Genomic DNA, 17,514 nt, shown 5'->3' with positions numbered 1-17,514 from the left:
AAAGTCTGAAAGTCTGAAACTGAGCTACATTTCTTAACAATCTGCCCAACGTACCAAGACATCAGAGACACATACTTACCACAGATTACAATCACCCGCGGAGATTTTGAAAACATGACCAATGACAAAAAAAAAAGTACAACAACGTGCAAACACAGCAGCAAGGATTTGTGAACTGTTGCGACAAAAGAAGGTTAGCCAATGGAATACAACCACCCTAAGGACTACTATCTGTACCAAGTAGACCACTAGACATACAACTACACCATGTAAACAGAGCTGCTATACCTTTAAACACATCTTAACCCATTTCTATGTCAGTCGTTCTCAAACAATTTCATGTCAAGGACCCCCAGAATTATCAGTATTTGGCCGCCGACCCCCATCTGAATATATATTGTTCCAGGGACCCCCTCCAGCAAAGATTTTAGTTACAAATGTTCACTCTGAAAGAATATATATTCAAAGATTTGCACTACATTTTCACGATTTTTCTAAAATAGCAGACCTACAAGCTCGTAGATCTGCTATTTTGGATAGCAGACCAAAAAGGGTTCCCCGTCATAAATGGGTTAAATCAGAGTAGTTTTTTTTGTATATTTAAATAGTCTTGAGAGAAAATGTTGCCATTTGTCCCAAAGTGCCTGCAAAAAAGTGCTGCCATTTGTTACAAAAAAGCTTTACACTGCACAATGGGACATAGCTTCCGTTTTACAAAATGCTGTAAAACCTCCAACAGTTTTTACTATAATTTTGACACTTTTGCTTTGGCAATGTTTTCTCGTGCCAATAAAGCCCCTTTGAATTGTTTTTCACTTCTGTTATTATGAGTTCTTCAGTACTGTAGTACCACGGTGGTATGGATGTTTGTCTGCAGCCCTAAAGTCACAACTGCTGCAACAACTGAACATTTGTTCAGTTAGCAAGGAATATCACCTCTAATACGAACCATGTGTTCATTGTGTTGTATGGAGAATATAGGTTGCTACCTTCAAGAAGGAGATATGGTGTACCAGCATACAATAAGGTCAGACTAAAGAGGTCCTTTGTCCACCAGTCGACCTTGAGGCTTAATCAGGAGATGTAGTAGCCACAGGATAATCTAAGCGGTGGATATTGCTTCATGTCTTTAAGTATGTAAATTGTCTTGTTCTTTGTGTTATGTCAAATGTGTGTGTGTGTGTGTGTGTATATATGTGTTCTGCATACTTGGCTGCTGGGTCGCAAGACAAATTTCAGTGTGAACTGACAATAAAGTACTATATCATATCATATATCAATTGAAGTGAATTGCGTGTCACTCACGTGGGCATTTCTTGACGCAGAAGGCCCCGTAGGTGTACTTGGCCCTGGGGTTGTGCTCCAGCTGGAAGGAGGTGGGGTTGTAGACGAAGGGCTGAGGACACTGGGTCACACACGCACCGCTGTCGTTGAAGTTAGTGCAGGCCTGAGAACAGGGGTTGAGAAACCACCACAGTTTACAACTCAAGCATTTAGCTATAGACTCTCTTAACCCATTCTGACCTGAGATCAGATTCTAAAAATGTCTTCTACATCCTGACAGTTTTCTGAAAAAGCTATGTTTCCATTTCAGTCGTTCTTCGATTTTTCAAAAATAGCAGACCTACAAGCTCGTAGCGCGCCACTCGGTGGCGCGCTATGAGCTTGTAGATCTGCTATTTTTCAATAGCTAAAGCATGACATGATGCTAACACCAAAAGGGGTTCCCGCGCAAAATGTGTTAATCCAGAGCTATTTACAGTATAAGCATACACAAGAGTTGCACCACTCAGTTCACACGGGTGTGATTTGTTTATAGAGGGATGGACAGTAGGCTGACAGGAAAAATGGGGAGAGAGATGGGGGGGGGGGTGACATGGAGTAAAGGCTGTCGGGATCGGGAGTCGAACCCGCGGCCACACTGCCAGACTGGATTACCAGCCAAGGTGTCCGCAGTTATTTTTTTCTTTTTTTTTTAGCGGCTTACGCCTTTTATTGGTTTTTTTGAAGTGACAGACAGTAGGCTGACAGGAAACGGGAGAGAGATGGAGGGGAAGACATGCAGTAAAGGCCGTGTCGGGCTCGGGAGTCGAACCCGCGGCACACTGAGACTGGATTACCAGTCGGGTGCCCAGACGGTTACGCCACCGCCTGGGCAATTCTAATTGCATTGGGTTGGGGGGGAGAGTTCATTCCATAGTCTGGGAGCCAGAAGGGAACAACCACCAACAGCAGCCTGGTGTTGGAAGGCACCACCGGGTGCCATTACTGAGCGGGGTGGAGAGGTGAGCGCGGAGGGGGGGGGGGGGGGGGGGGGGGGGGGGGGTTTGTCATCATGAGCGAGCGAGTTATTAAGGCGGCATTTCATTTTTAATTCCCAACGTCGTGACACCGCGGAGCGCTCGCCCGTGTCCCTCCTCGCCACTTTGCACACAACGGGAAAGCGAGGTATAGAGAAATTGGAGCCATTGATCCAGAGCCGTGATCTAAACGGAGAGACGCTTCCTCCTCGTAAACAGACGGCGGCGGCGGCGGGCCTGCAACGGCTGTCACTAATTGAATTGGACGAGGACCGCGTCCGTCTGGTGAGTTACGGCGACAATATCAGCCCGCCGGCCGGTCGTCTGAGGGCGCCGGGCGGCGAAGACGCACTCAGAGTCACTTAACCCCTTTAGACCTGGGGAAGGATTCTACTAAATGTGACCAGGGACAGTGGTTTGATATACAAAGGGGGACATGGTCATTTTTCAGTTATTTACATATTATGAAACTGCACACCGTAACCTTTCATATGATGTATTGCTCATTGAAATTGGAAAATAAATGAAGAAGATATGACCATCCGAAACTTGTTGTAACCCAAACCCTAGCCCTGACAGTTTCCTTGAAAACCTCATGTTTCTATGTGTGTCAGTGGTTCTCAAACCATTTCATGTCAAGGACCCCCTAGAAATATTATGTATTTGGCCGCCGACCCCCCCCCCATCTGAAAATATGTTGTTCCTTCCACCCATCAGAAGCAAAGAGTCAGAGTTAAAAACGTTCGCTCTGAAAGAATAATAATAATTCTAAGATTTGCACCACATTTTCACGATTTTTTCAAAAAATAGCAGACCTACAAGCTCATAGCGCGGCACTCGGTGCCGCGCTATGAGCTTGTAGATCTGCTATTTTTCAATAGCTATAAAGTATAACATAATGCTTAAAAACACCAAAAAGGGTTCCCGCCCTGACTGTGTTAAGTAAAAGTATCATTACCACAATGTAGAAAAATACACAAAAAACGTTTTTGTAGAGTGAAATAAATAGCCGTCATTGGCATGAATAAAAATTTGTTTTGGAATAATACTCTCTAAAATCTGCAAAGTATACTTCATATAGCGTGGTATAAACAAAGTACAATATTTGTATCAAAAACTATTAAAAAAAAAAGTGGAAATACTTGTTTACGTTCTCCCACTGGTAGGGCTGGGGGTTATGTTTGTCACGGGATAATTACTTGAGGATATATACAGTAAAAGGGGACTAATTGGAACAGTGAATCACCAATTTGCTTGGGCGACGCACGGCCGCCCCGGCTTTACGAGCCTCCGTCTAAAGACGACAAATAATGCATCAGCCGGTAAATAAAGTGGAAAATGTTCATAGCGGGGCCGAGATATAGCAAACAGAATGTCAGCGAAGAGATATGTTTGGACTCGTGAAAGAGGGGGGAGATGAGCAGGCAAATTACAGTGCGTGTCAGAGAGAGAGAGAGAGAGAGAGAGAGAGAGATAGAGAGAGAGAGAGGGGTTGAGCTGGGTTGCATGCTTGTGTACACACTAAACCCAAGCGTTTAGGTTATAAATCGTATTAAACACTTATTTGTAACAGTTTTTAAACGTGTCAGTGTTTAGATTATAAACAGAAGAACATGTTTAATCGCCAGTAACACTTTTTAAACACATAAACGTGTTTAGTTTTTACAATCAAAGTCAGTAATATACTGTAGGTGTTTAGAATTCAAACACTAGGTGTTCTCGTGAGGTGTCTGAGTGAACCTGTGTTCTACTGTATTTTATGACCATTAATAAACATGTGGCATTTTATTATTACACAATGGTGTTTAGGTTTAAACGTGCCACATGTTCCAGGGATTTACAGTGTACGTAATGTGCTTGTACTGTACATGTGTGTGCGTGTGTGAGGGGGTACATACGAAGCAGTCGGTGTCCTTGGGACCGGCACATCCTCCGGCACACTCGCGGTGGCAGCAGTCGCTGACGAAAGGCCCGTAGCAGCGGCCGTCGCACTGCTCCGCGCACACCGTCTTTGTCACTGCATGGAAAAGAGAGAGAGAGAGAGAGAGAGCTTTATATTATAGCACCACCGCGGTGATAATTAAGCTATATCACCTCAACCTGGAGGAGTGTGTGAGTGAGTATATTCTGCCTTCATTCAGCCCCCAAGAAGAGCGCAGTAGCATATTATAGCAGCTCCCACACCACTACTTCGCATTCTGTAATTGCATGTGAAAAAGCCAGAGGGGGGTGAGGTTGCGACGGCCGACATCTCAGCGGCGGGGGGCTGTCGTCGAGGCATTAGCGACCCGCTGGGCTGTCCTCCCCTACGCTCCGCTCCACGCCATGCGAGGGCGGGGGGGAGACGGGGGACGCACGTCGGTAATGATGGCCCGTGCTTCTCCTCGTGGCGTGGGGGAGGGACAGGTCGCGTTCCCCTCCACGCAATATCTGTACATGCATGCTGTAATTATACACGAGGACAGGCATGGAGGGGCTTCTTCGTCTCCGTCGGCCTCCCTTTTGTTAGATCTCTTCTCGTGCTATGCGGGTGGGAGGCAACACACGGCATGGGAGGATGATTGATGTCTTTGCCTCGGTGTGTGTGTGTGTGTGTGTGCGTGTGTGTGTGTGTGTGTGTGTGTGTGTGCGTGTGTGTGTGTGTGTGCGTGTGTGTTCGGCCTTGTCGTGTGGTTGATGATGATGACACTCACAGCTTTGACACTGGTCTTCCTGATGGCCCCAGCAGCGCCCGTTGCACGAGCGATGGCAGCGTCTGCCTGTAGAACAAACGCACGCACGCACGTGCACACACACACACACACACACACACGCACACACACACACAAAAAACACACACTTGTCACATTTGTTTTAAACAGCGATGAGGCGCACACACCCCCCCAGCCCACGCATGTATGTACTGTCAAAACTTCCCAAACCACTGGCATTTGCGAGAGCGAGCGGTGACTATGACAAATGTATATATCTTTCTCGCTCGACACAAAGACGTGTGTATCTGTCTCGTGTATACGTGCGGTGGCGCGCGCGGCCATCAAAGAGGACTCCGTACGTCGTGTATAAAGCCTTTCTCCTCCTCCTCCTCGCCTCCCCTCGTCTGCCAGTGGCCTGTCATCCAGTCTTAATTGACTACGGGTTAATTACAACGCTAAGTGGAACGGAGTGCCAGAGTGTCATCCGGAACCCTTCAAGCCGCCCCCGCGGCGAGGGTTGTTATGTTAACCGATTCTGACCTGAGATCAGATTCATACGAGGTTTCCACTGGACACACACTGGTCTAATTAACCCATTCTCTGACCTGAGATCAGATTCTAAAAAATGTCACTCGTTCTTCGATTTTTCAAAAATAGCAGACCTACAAGCTCGTAGCGCACCACTCGGTGGCGCGCTACGAGCTTGTAGATCTGCTATTTTTCAATAGCTAAAGCATAACATGATGCTGAACACCAGAATGGGTTCCCGGTCAGAATGGGTTAAATACCGACTACAACTTGGCTCGGGGCCAACCTCGATCTGGCAACCTCCGACTCCCACACACTTTATGTTGGCTTTTTTCCCCCCGTTTTTCCCTCTTCTTATTGTTGGCGCTCGGCGTGGGTTGGCCCATCCCTCGATGCCCACTCTCTGCCATTTAACCCATTCTGACCTGAGATCAGATTCGTACGAGGTTTCCACTGGACAACACACTGGTCTGATGAACCCATTCTGACCTGAGATCAGATTAAAAAAATGTCAGTCATTCTTTTCGATTTTTCAAAAATAGCAGACCTACAAGCTCGTAGCGCGCCACTCGGTGGCGCGCTATGAGCTTGTAGATCTGCTATTTTTCAATAGCTAAAGCATAACATGATGCTAACACCAAAATGGGTTCCCGTTCAGAATGGGTTAATCAGCACTAAGAATGCTCCTATTGTCTCTCGTCTTTTGTTCCTCTTCGGCTCTGTTTCCGCCATTAACCCATTTATTTATCCTTATAGCTTTTAACCACTTTTAACCATTATAGTAAACTTTAGATATATTGAAAGAAAACAGATCTACAAGCTGTTATTTTTTTGGGGGGGGGAATTGTGAGTGAATATAATTATATTCTTTCACAGTGAACGTTTTAAACTCAAATACTTTTAAACATTATAATAAACTTTAGCTATTGAAAGAAAACAGATCTACAAGCCGTTATTTTTTGGGGGGGAAATTGTGAGTGAATATAATTATATTTTTTCACAGTGAACGTTTTAAACTCAAATACTTTTAACCATTATAGTAAACTTTGGCTATTGAAAGAAAACAGATCTACAAGCTGTTATTTTGGGCGGGGGAATTGTGAGTGAATATAATTATTATATTCTTTCACAGTGAACGTTTTTAAAACTCAAATATTTGCTTCTGGGGGTTCCCTGGAGCAACATAATTATGTGACCAGATTTGACTGAGAGATTTCCCTGGACATGGGGGGGGGGCGCGAAGGCGGCTAATATATTGACATGACAAAGTTTTAGAACCACCACCGATATAGAATTTAGGATTTAGATGGTCCTCGACTCCTCAGGTCCAAATGCATTAACCCATTTTGGGGCGGGAACCCCTTTTTTTAAGTCATTATGACGGCAACAAGGCCTGCAAACATACATTTTAGTCGACTAAATCACCTGTAGATTTAAGGTCATTACACACTGGCGAATTAGCGACGCGATGCGAATAAGCGATCTGAAAATGCGAAATATTGCATGTTGCAGTTCGCCTGCGAATCTCTGAAAAATTCGACACCAGAACGAACAAATAAAGAGCGAAAACGTCGTATTTTCGCACATTCGCCACTGATGTGGAAGCTTGCATGGACTTCAATTGGGTTTTTTTAAATGCGAATTATTCGCACGAATATATCGCGTCGCCAATTCGCCAGTGTGTAATGTCACCTTTAGTCGACTAAAATCTTATGACATTTAGTCGACTAAAACTAGACTAACACTAATACATTCCAGGTGACTAAAATGTGACTAAGACTAAGTGAAAACTATTCAGGAGACTAATGACTAAAACTAAAATAGAAATAATTTGCTGTCAAAAACAACACTGGTGTGTGTGTGTGCGTGTGTGTGCGTGTGCGCGCGTGTGTGTGTGTGTGTGTGTGTGTGTGTGCGCGCGCGCGCGCGCGCGCGTGCGTGCGTGTGTGCGTGTGTGTGTGTGTGTGTGTGTGTGTGTGTGTGTGTGTGTGTGACTGTGTGTACGTACAGCCCAGGTTGCTGTTGTTGGACGGTACCACCAGAAGCTCGGCCTGGGGGTTCTTGATGATGTCTCTCCAGTGGATGGTGTCGGCGTGGCACAGGAACTTGTTCTGGTCCACGTACACGCCCCCGTTCAGGATCTCTGCACGCACACACACATGCACACACACACGCACACGCACGCGCACATGCGCACACACACACACACACACACATGCACACACACACGCACACGCACGCACACATGCGCGCACACACACACACACACACACACACACGGAGAGGAAAGAAAACAAGTTCAGGATCTCGGTCCATTATATTTTAAAAGGCTCACCCTGCCAATGGCTAAACAATTAGGCTGTCTGGAAACAGCTGATGTCTCTAAAGCCCAGCACACACACGACGCGGCACAGGGAAGATAGAACGGTGGCGTATCAGAAGCGTCAGGCGAGGCGTGAACGCGCGTCGGACGCCGCCGGTGTGGGATAGGTTCATTATAAAATAATGGATGCGGCTGTTTTGACGCGTGGCGTTCGCAGACGGTGTGTGTGTGTAGGGCTTTAGAAGACTTCCAAGCAGCAGCGCTTTGTTCACTTTTAGAAGTATGAGAGTGTAACGCCTCAGGGTGTGTACGATGGGTGACCTCTCTTTTTTTGTCATTTAGTTTTGTTCTCTGTTTTGGTATAGCTATATATTGTTATAGGTTAGATACTGTATTTGTATTTTGTTGTTAGGGTATAAGAGTAAGATTTATGTCTTGGATTCAGGAGATTATGGTCCCCTGCACCCCCGCGAGGTACTGTAACTGTTCATGTTTTATTTCAACTGGGAAATACATCATAAAGAAGATTCAAACAAACCTGGCAAACCACAACAAACAAACGAATCACAATAAATCACAGAAAAGGATATAAAGACACAGGAGAGTTGACTAGACAGAAACCTTATCCTCAAACGGAAACTAAAAGCAAAGAGAAAAAAAGGTCACGCGCGTCTTCTTCAGATAAAGAAAAACACAAAATATGATCCAGTTGAGTATACACGGACATGGTTGTGGTCGGTAGATATTAGCCCATTTTGAGCGGGAACCCCTTTTGGTGTTATAGCATTATGCTATGCTTTAGCTATTGAAAAATAGCAGATCTACAAGCTCATAGCGCGCCACCGAGTGGCGCGCTACGAGCTTGTAGGTCTGCTATTCTTTTTGAAAAATCGAAGAACGACTGAGATAGAAACATAGCTTTTTCAGAAAACTGTCAAGTTGTAGAAGACATTTTTAGAATCTGATCTCAGGTCAGAATGCCCATAGGGCAGGAGCCTATCTCCTGTTTCTGAGAGAGTGAGGCATCTTTAGAATCTGATCTCAGGTCAGAATGGGTTAGAGGAAGAGCCGTGGCAGAAAGTCGATACGCTCAAGGTGAAGTCCGTCCGTCGACCGTGATGTGCCGAGCGGCTCGCTGCGTGCGGTATAGACCGTTTAGACCTCAGGCCGTACGATACTAAACTAATTAATGTCTTCTAAAATCCTAACGGTTTTCTGAAAAACCTGGTTTCTATGTCAGTGGTGCAGCTCAACCTTTTTTGGACATGAAAATATGGAGGTTCCATGCAGGGACCTTCCAGAAGCAAATATTGCAGTTAAAAACATTAGCTCGGAAAGAATATATATATATGAATGTACATTAAAAGATTTGTGCCACGTTTTCGCGATTAAAAAAAAAAATAGTCAAATCTGCAAGCTCATAACGCGGCAAGTGCCGCGCTATGAGCTTGTAGATCTGCTATTTTTCAATAGCTAAAGTATAACAATGCTTAAAACACCTGAACGGGGTTCCCGTTCTGAATGGGATATACCCCGCTGACCACCGGTGACCCCCCCCCTCTCCCCACATCAAGATAAACACTATTGACAAACGTACGCTGGGATTCAATGCCGCGGCGGAGGTCCATTGACGTTCCATAAAGGATCAATTCACCCAAAAGAAATCAGGTAGCAAGGAGCACGGAGGTCTGTAAACTCTACACAGTGAATTTCAGCGTATAATTAACACGAAACAGTGTATTGTTCAATGTTTAATGACGTGACTATTCTAGACTCCCCATGTAGGGGTGAGTATTTGGTGAACACAGCCGATTTACAAGCTTCTGGCTATTTTCTAAGAGATTTAGGTGTGTGGAGAAATGCTATTATAGAGCTCTGGGGGGACAGATAAATAAAATAGTAGGTTTTAAATGAGTACTTTCGCCATTTTTCAACCTTATCTTTATTCTGTATATAATTGGCCCTCACTAAAACTCATTAAAAATGGTGCCATTTCTGTCTATAGTCACGCCATGTCTCTCCCAGAGGAGTTTTTATTTTATTTTAATGGTTTTATTTAATGCAAGAACAATATGGCTTCTATGTGGAATCCCCATCGATGATGTCACCAGCAGTCAGATTTATATAAATTTACCAATGAGACGCTGACGATGAATTGTGTCATAATTATTGTTCCGTCACCCCTATGCGCCCAAGGGCAGATAACTCCTCCCCTATGCGCCCTAGGGCAGATAACTCCTCCCCTCAATATCTCATAACGGGTAAGGGCTAGTTATAATAAATGAGTGAGGACCAAATATACAAAGATATAGGGTTGAAAATGGGGCTATAGAGTGCTAATTCACTAACTAATTCAGCAGCAGTAACATTAGTGTTTTCTCTCAGTCAGTTGATTCGTCATATCCATATGAGTGAAACGGCCTCAATGATCCGTTTATTTTTTTATTTTTTCAAACACAGTTCTTATATGAGGCGATCTAAAATCCCCCCTATGGGCATTACAATGCGAAAAAAGATTACATGCTCTTTACTGTAAAGTGGTTAATTTTGGCTCGTCAGTGAATGAGTTAATCCATTTAGCCCTGAGGACAATTCTACAAATGCCTTCTAAATCCTGACAGTTTTCTGAAAATCATTTGTTTCTATGTCAGTCGTTCTCACAGGGTTAAATCCTATGTTTCTACGTATGTCAGTCGTTCTCAAACATTTTCATGTCAAGGACCCCCAAAAATATATGTAATTGGCCGCCGACCCCCACCTGAAAATATGTTGTTCCAGGGACCCCGCGCCCAGAAGCAAAGATTTGAGTTAAAAACGCTCGCTTTGAAATAATATATTCAAACATTTGGGCCACATTTTCACGATTGAAAAAAGAATAGCAGACCTATACAAGCTACATGGCACGGCACTCGGTGCCGCGCTATGAGCTTGTAGATCTGCTATTTTTTTCAATAGCTAAAGTATAACATAATTCTTAAAACACCAAAAGGGGTTCACGCCCAAAATGAGTTAAGGGCACCGGAGGACACTGAATCCTTACTGTATTATTTTTTTTTACTCTTTTCTTTCCTTCCCCAGTAATTAATCCATAGTTACAGGGAAAGTGAAACACATTAAAATGAGCGCGGCTGAAACCCATAGTACTAATTTAACCCCCATTTGCATGGATTTGCTGCTGCGTCAGCGTGGCCCAAAGGCCTGGACGAGGTACATCAACGAAGTGCCGACGCACAGGAAAAAACCTATAATGAAGTTATTAAAACCTAAAGCCTGCAGAACATTCCTAATGCTTTTCACACATCTGTTAACATGGTCGCTGTGTCGGCTGAGAAACCTCGTATGTTCCGAAACCGTTACTACTTCTCATCAAATGGGATACAATGGGCTTGTGTTGCCATTTACATCCAGTACAGTAAAGTACTGCAATTAGGTACAATGTTGAGTTTTTGTCAGGTAGCCTACCTGACATATGAATTAGTGAAATTTAATGACGCCTTTGGCTGCTAAAGTCGGTCCCTGAAATAAAATATTTTCAGATGGGGGTCGGCAGACCAATTAATTACATAATATACTTTGTGGAGGTCCTTTGACATGAAATAGTTTGAGAACCGCTGAAATAGAAACATGTCTATTTTCAGAAATCTGTCATGATTTACATATAGAAGGCATTTGTAGAATCTGGGTCTAAATGGGTATAAAGTATAAAATAAATAAAATGTGTGTGTACTTTATCCACCCTGGGGTTGACCTCCTCGACAGAGTGCTGACGCAGACAGATTGACAGAGGCGGACCGGTCTGGGTATTTGCGTATAATAATAATAATAATAATAAGAATATGTTTCTTTTTTCAATGACCACCGATGCCCTCGACAGATGCCTCTGCACGCTGGAGAAGCGTAAAACCCTTAATCCACGGATTCCACGGCATCACACCGCTCCTAATCCCAAGATCTATGCATGGGGACAATTGAGGACGGGGGAATGAAAGGAGTGTGTGTGTGTGTGTGTGTGTGTGTGTGTGTGTGTGTGTGTGTGTGTGGGGGGGTGGGGGGGGGGGGGGGGGGGGTGGGAGTGATGATACGGATTTAGATACAGTCACATCATACTGTGCAGTCAACCGTCGGGCAGAAACAGGAGCAAAAAATGTCTTCTGAATCCTAAAAGATTTCTGAAAACCCCATGTTTCTATGTGTCAGTTGGTGCTCAACCTTTTTCATGCCGAGGACCCCCAGAATTATCTGTATTTGGCCGTGGGACCCCCATCTGGAAACATGTTGTTCCAGGAACCCCCCCCCCCCCCCCTCCCCCTGAAGGAAAGATTTGAATTAAAAACGTTCGCTCTGAAAGAATACGTATTCAAAGAGTTGCACCACATTTCCACGATCTTTCTAAAATAGCAGAGCTACAAGCTCTCAGCGTGGCACTCAGTAGTACTGCGCTATGAGCTTGTAGATCTGCTATTTTTCAATAGCTAAAGTATAAAAAACACCAAAAGGGGGTTCCGGCCGTCCATTTGGGTCAGCGTTGGCCTAATGGTTATAGAAGTGTGTGTTTGTGAATGTGAACTCCTGGATTTCATTCCAGGATTTCATTTTCACCGTGCTAGTGTGAAGTAGGCTGTTGCTGGAAAAAAGATGATCCTGCTCTGGATATATATTTTTTAAATAAAACTAACAGTAACACAATCATCCCCCTTCCCACACAAGTTCCACAACACGATAAAAAATATAGTGAAGGCCATATTGCAGCGTTTTGAAAAACAGTCCATATACAGTTAACAGCCCAATAATTGCATGAACAAACTGTTTCACAGTTCATTTCCAATCCATTTCCCAGACTTCAGTGCATTAATATGAAGTGCCCAGTGCAATGGATAGTAAATACTAGCAGGCCGTCAGTCGGCTGTCAGAATGCAGTGCCCGACGTCGAAATTAAAAAAATGTCTTTCTAAAATGAGAAAAACCTCATGATTCTATATCAGTGGTTCTCAATATTTCATGTCAAGGACCCCAAAAATTATAGGTAATAGGCCGCCGACCCCCATCTGAAAATATGTTCCAGGGACTCCCCCAGAAGCAAAGATTTGAGTTAAAAAAAATTGATAAATAGCAGACCTACAAGGCCATGGGACTTTCAAATCGAAATCAGACCAGCCTCTCCTCTTTAGCGTAAATAAAAAGAACGTTTTTGCTACTCGCCAAAACAAAGGCGTGTTGTGTCATTAGAAAGCCTACTTTCCTTAGTGGACGCACTCTGAGCCCCCCACCATATAAATAAACGGTCCTTTTTGGCCAGGAAGGGATTTTTTTTTTCACCGGAGGAAAAATATTCTCTATGAGGCAGTTCTCTGGGCAATATCGGTAGAGGGAGCATTGGAGTAACTAAAAGTATTTTTTTCCGTTTATACAGAGTGTGTCCACTAAGGAAAGTAGGCTTTCTAATGACACAACCCGTCTGTTGTTTTGGTTGAGTAGCAAAAACGTTCTTTTTATTTACGCTAAAGAGGAGAGTCCCATAGCCTTATACTGAAGCAGTCGAAGGCTATATGGACCAGAGCTATGAGACTACAAGCTTTTTGCCCCGACAGCAGCAGCAGTATTATTACACTCCTCATTGAACGAGTCAAATACAAAGCGCCGCTCCAATCCGTCCAATATCCTCCGGCCCAGAGTCCATGAAAGGACTGACTTGTCGGGACGAATTCAATTCCTTTTGGAAAAATGTTGGAAGGGATGATGATGATGATGATGCCCAGATCAGAGCTAGGATTATAGTGGGAGGTGAAGTCAGGGGAGGATATGGGATTAACCCACTTTGGGGCGAGAACCCCTTTTTGGTGTTTAAGGCGTTGACTATAGCAGATCTATAATAAAAGGCGTAAAAATAGATCTATAGTAAAAGGCGTAAAAATAGCAGATCTACAAGCTCATAGCGCGGTACCGAGTGCCGCGCTATGAGCTTGTAGGTCTGCTATTTTAGAAAAGTCGCAAAAATGTGACACAAATCTATGAATATATATTCTTTCAGAGGCACAATAACGTTTTTAACTCAAATCTTTGCTTCTGGAGAGTCCCTGGCTGGAACAACATATTTTCAGATGGGGGTCGGCAGCCAAAATAATTCTGGGTGAGGTGAAAAAGGTTGAGCACCACTGACACAGAAACATAGGTTTTTCAGGAAAACTGTTATGATTTAGAAGACATATTTTTAGAATCGTCCCTTCAGGTCTAAATGGGTTAATATGTGAACGATACCTCGTCACTGACTGATGGAAAACCCGCTATACTTTCTCAGTAAAAAAAGGAAAAGGAGCCGGCGTTCAAATGGATCCAATGTAGTGGTCATTGCGAACGCAGTGATTGCGAGACCTAGCAGATCATGTCTGTCTGTGTGTCTGTCTGTCCCGCTTTTGTGCCCATATATGGAGCTGAGTGATTTGTGTCACCATGACTCAGCCATAACCATATAAGGAGTCCCCAAAGCAGCTATACGTCCAAAACCCAAATATGTACGAGCTGCGTTCGCTTCCCGCGTTTGAGCGTCTTACTGGTTTAATCACAAACTCTCGTTAATAGTCATCCATTGGCTATATATTCTTGTGACCGTCAACCTTCATCATCCATTTCACATTATGATAACGTATAAACACGGGAACAAAAACAAAAGATGAACGAATGAAATAGAAGGTTTCGTCTGCTATTTATCAGAACAAACCCTGTATTGTGGTTGTGTGGGTGTTGGAGGGAGGGAGGGAGGGTGGGAGGGAGGGGGGAGGGAGGGAGGGGGAAGGGGGGGGTGCCGTGCTACAAGAATTGCTTGGAATTTACTACAGTACTATTTTCTAAATATGTCATACTTCGTTTTTGTTTGCTTCAATTTGTTTTTTGCTTGTAGATCAGCTATTTCGTAATACGTAATAAGTACTGTAACTTGTAGTGAAGTAAAGTATAAAGCACCGTATTAAAGGGACACATTCTTGCAAAAGAATATATGTTAATGACGTTTAGAAGATTTAGAACACTTTTCTCGGGGACTTTGTGTGTGTGTGTAATATGTGGTTTGACATATTTTAGATTTTAGCAGTGAGCCCAGTGTCTCTGATGTCATGGACACTGGGTCCATGACATGAATATAAAGTAAAAAAACTTTTCAGGATTTAGAAGATTTTCTTTTTTAAATTTCGACGTCAGGCCTAAATGGGTTAATGAAGTACTGCGTATGTATGTATGTATGGACTCAGGTTCTTTCCACCAGGGCTAATCACTGGCATCAGACTATACCCAGGGTGATTAAGGAAGTGGTCCTTGGCTGATACGAGTGAGGAGGGGACGACAGCCATCCATTCAGCACCCTCTTAGTGGTGACACCGCCACTCCGTCTGCCCGCCCAAAACGCCGGCGCGACGCAGACGCCGCCGCCGCCACCGCCGCCTCGTGTAATCATGTTCCCGTCTCGACGGGACGATTTATCAGCAGCGCGGCCCGGTTACTGCATTCATATGGATGGATGGGGGAGAGAGAGAGAGAGAGACCCTACCCGCTAAGGTCTCTTCCCCCCCGGCACGCACAGTCAGCATGCTCTTTATGTAATTTAACAATAGCAGCCAGATAAGCCAAAGCATCCGTTGTGGGAGCAATATTCATATGGGCCTGAAGTATTGATCTACTGATGTAATGATATATACTGTGATATATCCATGTGATACCATATGGAATGCAAGGCAGTGGTTCCCCCATGTGGTTTCCGGGGACCCCCAGGGGCCCTTGAGGGAGTTCCAGGGGGTCCCCAGCTAAATGATATAGTTAATAAGCTAATTAACGCTTATGGGTCTGTAACTCTGAGAGTGTAACCATGTGAACCGCTGCCACTATGGAATGTAAGGGGAGGGGGGGGTCCCGAGCTTGAACCAAATGGACCCTTACAGGTCTGTAACACTGAATTTGTAGTTAAATCCAATAACAGAGGGTTTTACACAGTGTAGATAGATAGATAGATGCCCCTAGATTCCGTAAATACTTAGTCAGGTCCCATCTCCCTCTACACGCACACGCACACACACACAGCCGCACACAGACACACACACACGCACACGCACACGCACACACACAGTAACAGTAAATATGGTGTTTGGCTCTGCATGTGTTATCAGCTTGCCCGACATTGCCGGGAGTCATTGTGCTGGAATTGTGCTGACATGATGTCACTTCATTTGGGCCGTTTCCAAAAAATACCTTCGTGGTTCCGTTCACGATTCTTGGATCCAAGGTATACCACCACCAAACCCACGACCCGGACACACCCCACCCCACCCCAACCCCCCACCCCAAGGCTAATATGAAACCTAACCCCAACCTGAAGCTGTTTCTGATACCATAAAACAACCATTTTCTTTTCTTTCGAGGAGCCGGAAAACAGTCCCTCCTCACAATGTCTGTTTCTCAGATTCTACTCTGTATACTTTGGGGCCTGCGCAAGAACATATAATACCAGCACGCACACGCACGCACGCACACACACACACACGCTCGCGAACACGCACACAGCATAGCACAACACAGAACAGCAGTCCCAAACCCACACGGCGCATAATACCGCCGTTTGTGTTCCCGGGATCCAGTGTGAAGCGTACTGTATATATGACAGGCACCATGACAGGTGCACAATAGCGGAGCGCCTCTCAACTCTTTGGGGTTTCTATTTGCGGCGGCATATATAAGTATCCATCAGGAGGCATTCCTTTGGAGTAAAGTCCCCCCGCGTCCCCCCACCCCTCCTCTGACAACCCAAATGCACTTTGTAATTGTGTGTCCTCCTCCCCACTGAGCTTGCCTTCCCGCGTAAAGCCAACCCACCACCGCCGACTAGAGACAGATGACCAATCCCTCCCTGACGACACATCTGGAAATGAAGGTCATTCATTTCATGGGTGGCGGACCCCCACACAACCCCCCTCCCCCCCCCCATTGTATACATCCTTCTCCCATCCGGCCTTCGCTTGCGAGCCATTTATTGTGCCACAAAAAAACAGGCACAAATATTCCTTTGTCCCGGTCTCTATTCACACACTGAATGCTGCCGTGGGTAGATCTAGGTCTAGGATATAACCTTATGATGAGCACTTTTCACTTTGTACTGTATTATCTCATGCCTATGTCTACACACATGCACCTTTAACGCCTGCACTTTAATGGTTGTGTGCACCTTACTGTACTCTGGTATCTGCTATGTTTGTTTGTTTGTACTGTTTTCATTGTTTAATGTACCGTCTATGCTGCAACCCAATTTGCCCTTCGGGGACACTAAATAAACTTGAACCGTGAACCTTGAACCCTCCCTCCGATGTTTTGGCACAGTACATGAATACACTTATACACAGAGGAGAAAAGATTTTGGTTATACCGAGTGTGTGGTGGTGTATATGTCAGTCCAGTACGGGTGAAGCCTCGTTAGCCAGACTTTCCTACCTAAGGCCCCGATTCTATACAAAGGCCTTATAACTATATATACACACTCAAGATGTTTACAAAAATGATCAAAAACAGCAGATATACAAGCTCTCAGCGTGGCATGAAGTGACGAGTTGCGCAAGCTTGCTGTATCTGGCTGCAATTCGGAACTGGTCCGAATTGCAGCCAGATGTTTCGTCGTCGTCGTACCCTACCCCCTTAG

At 44.7% G+C, this 17,514-nt stretch overlaps 1 protein-coding gene across 1 annotated transcript in view; it reads right to left on the bottom strand.

The window, feature by feature from the left end:
• LOC308311849 (receptor tyrosine-protein kinase erbB-4-like) overlaps nt 1–17,514 on the bottom strand; it is a gene marked incomplete at its 5' end in the record, with an annotated part of 279,643 nt that overhangs the window by 159,759 nt on the left and 102,370 nt on the right. Inside the window, 4 exons of the mRNA XM_080758624.1 lie at nt 1,306–1,447; nt 4,199–4,317; nt 4,994–5,055; nt 7,526–7,664. Of these exons, the coding sequence (XP_080614750.1) occupies nt 1,306–1,447; nt 4,199–4,317; nt 4,994–5,055; nt 7,526–7,664 (462 nt within the window). The remainder of the gene's footprint in view (nt 1–1,305; nt 1,448–4,198; nt 4,318–4,993; nt 5,056–7,525; nt 7,665–17,514) is intronic.

The sequence above is a fragment of the Protomyctophum bolini genome (assembly GCF_963924005.1).
Source record: "Protomyctophum bolini genome assembly, chromosome: 24".
Taxonomy (NCBI): domain Eukaryota; kingdom Metazoa; phylum Chordata; class Actinopteri; order Myctophiformes; family Myctophidae; genus Protomyctophum; species Protomyctophum bolini.
This window is presented reverse-complemented; position numbering and strand designations above follow the sequence as displayed.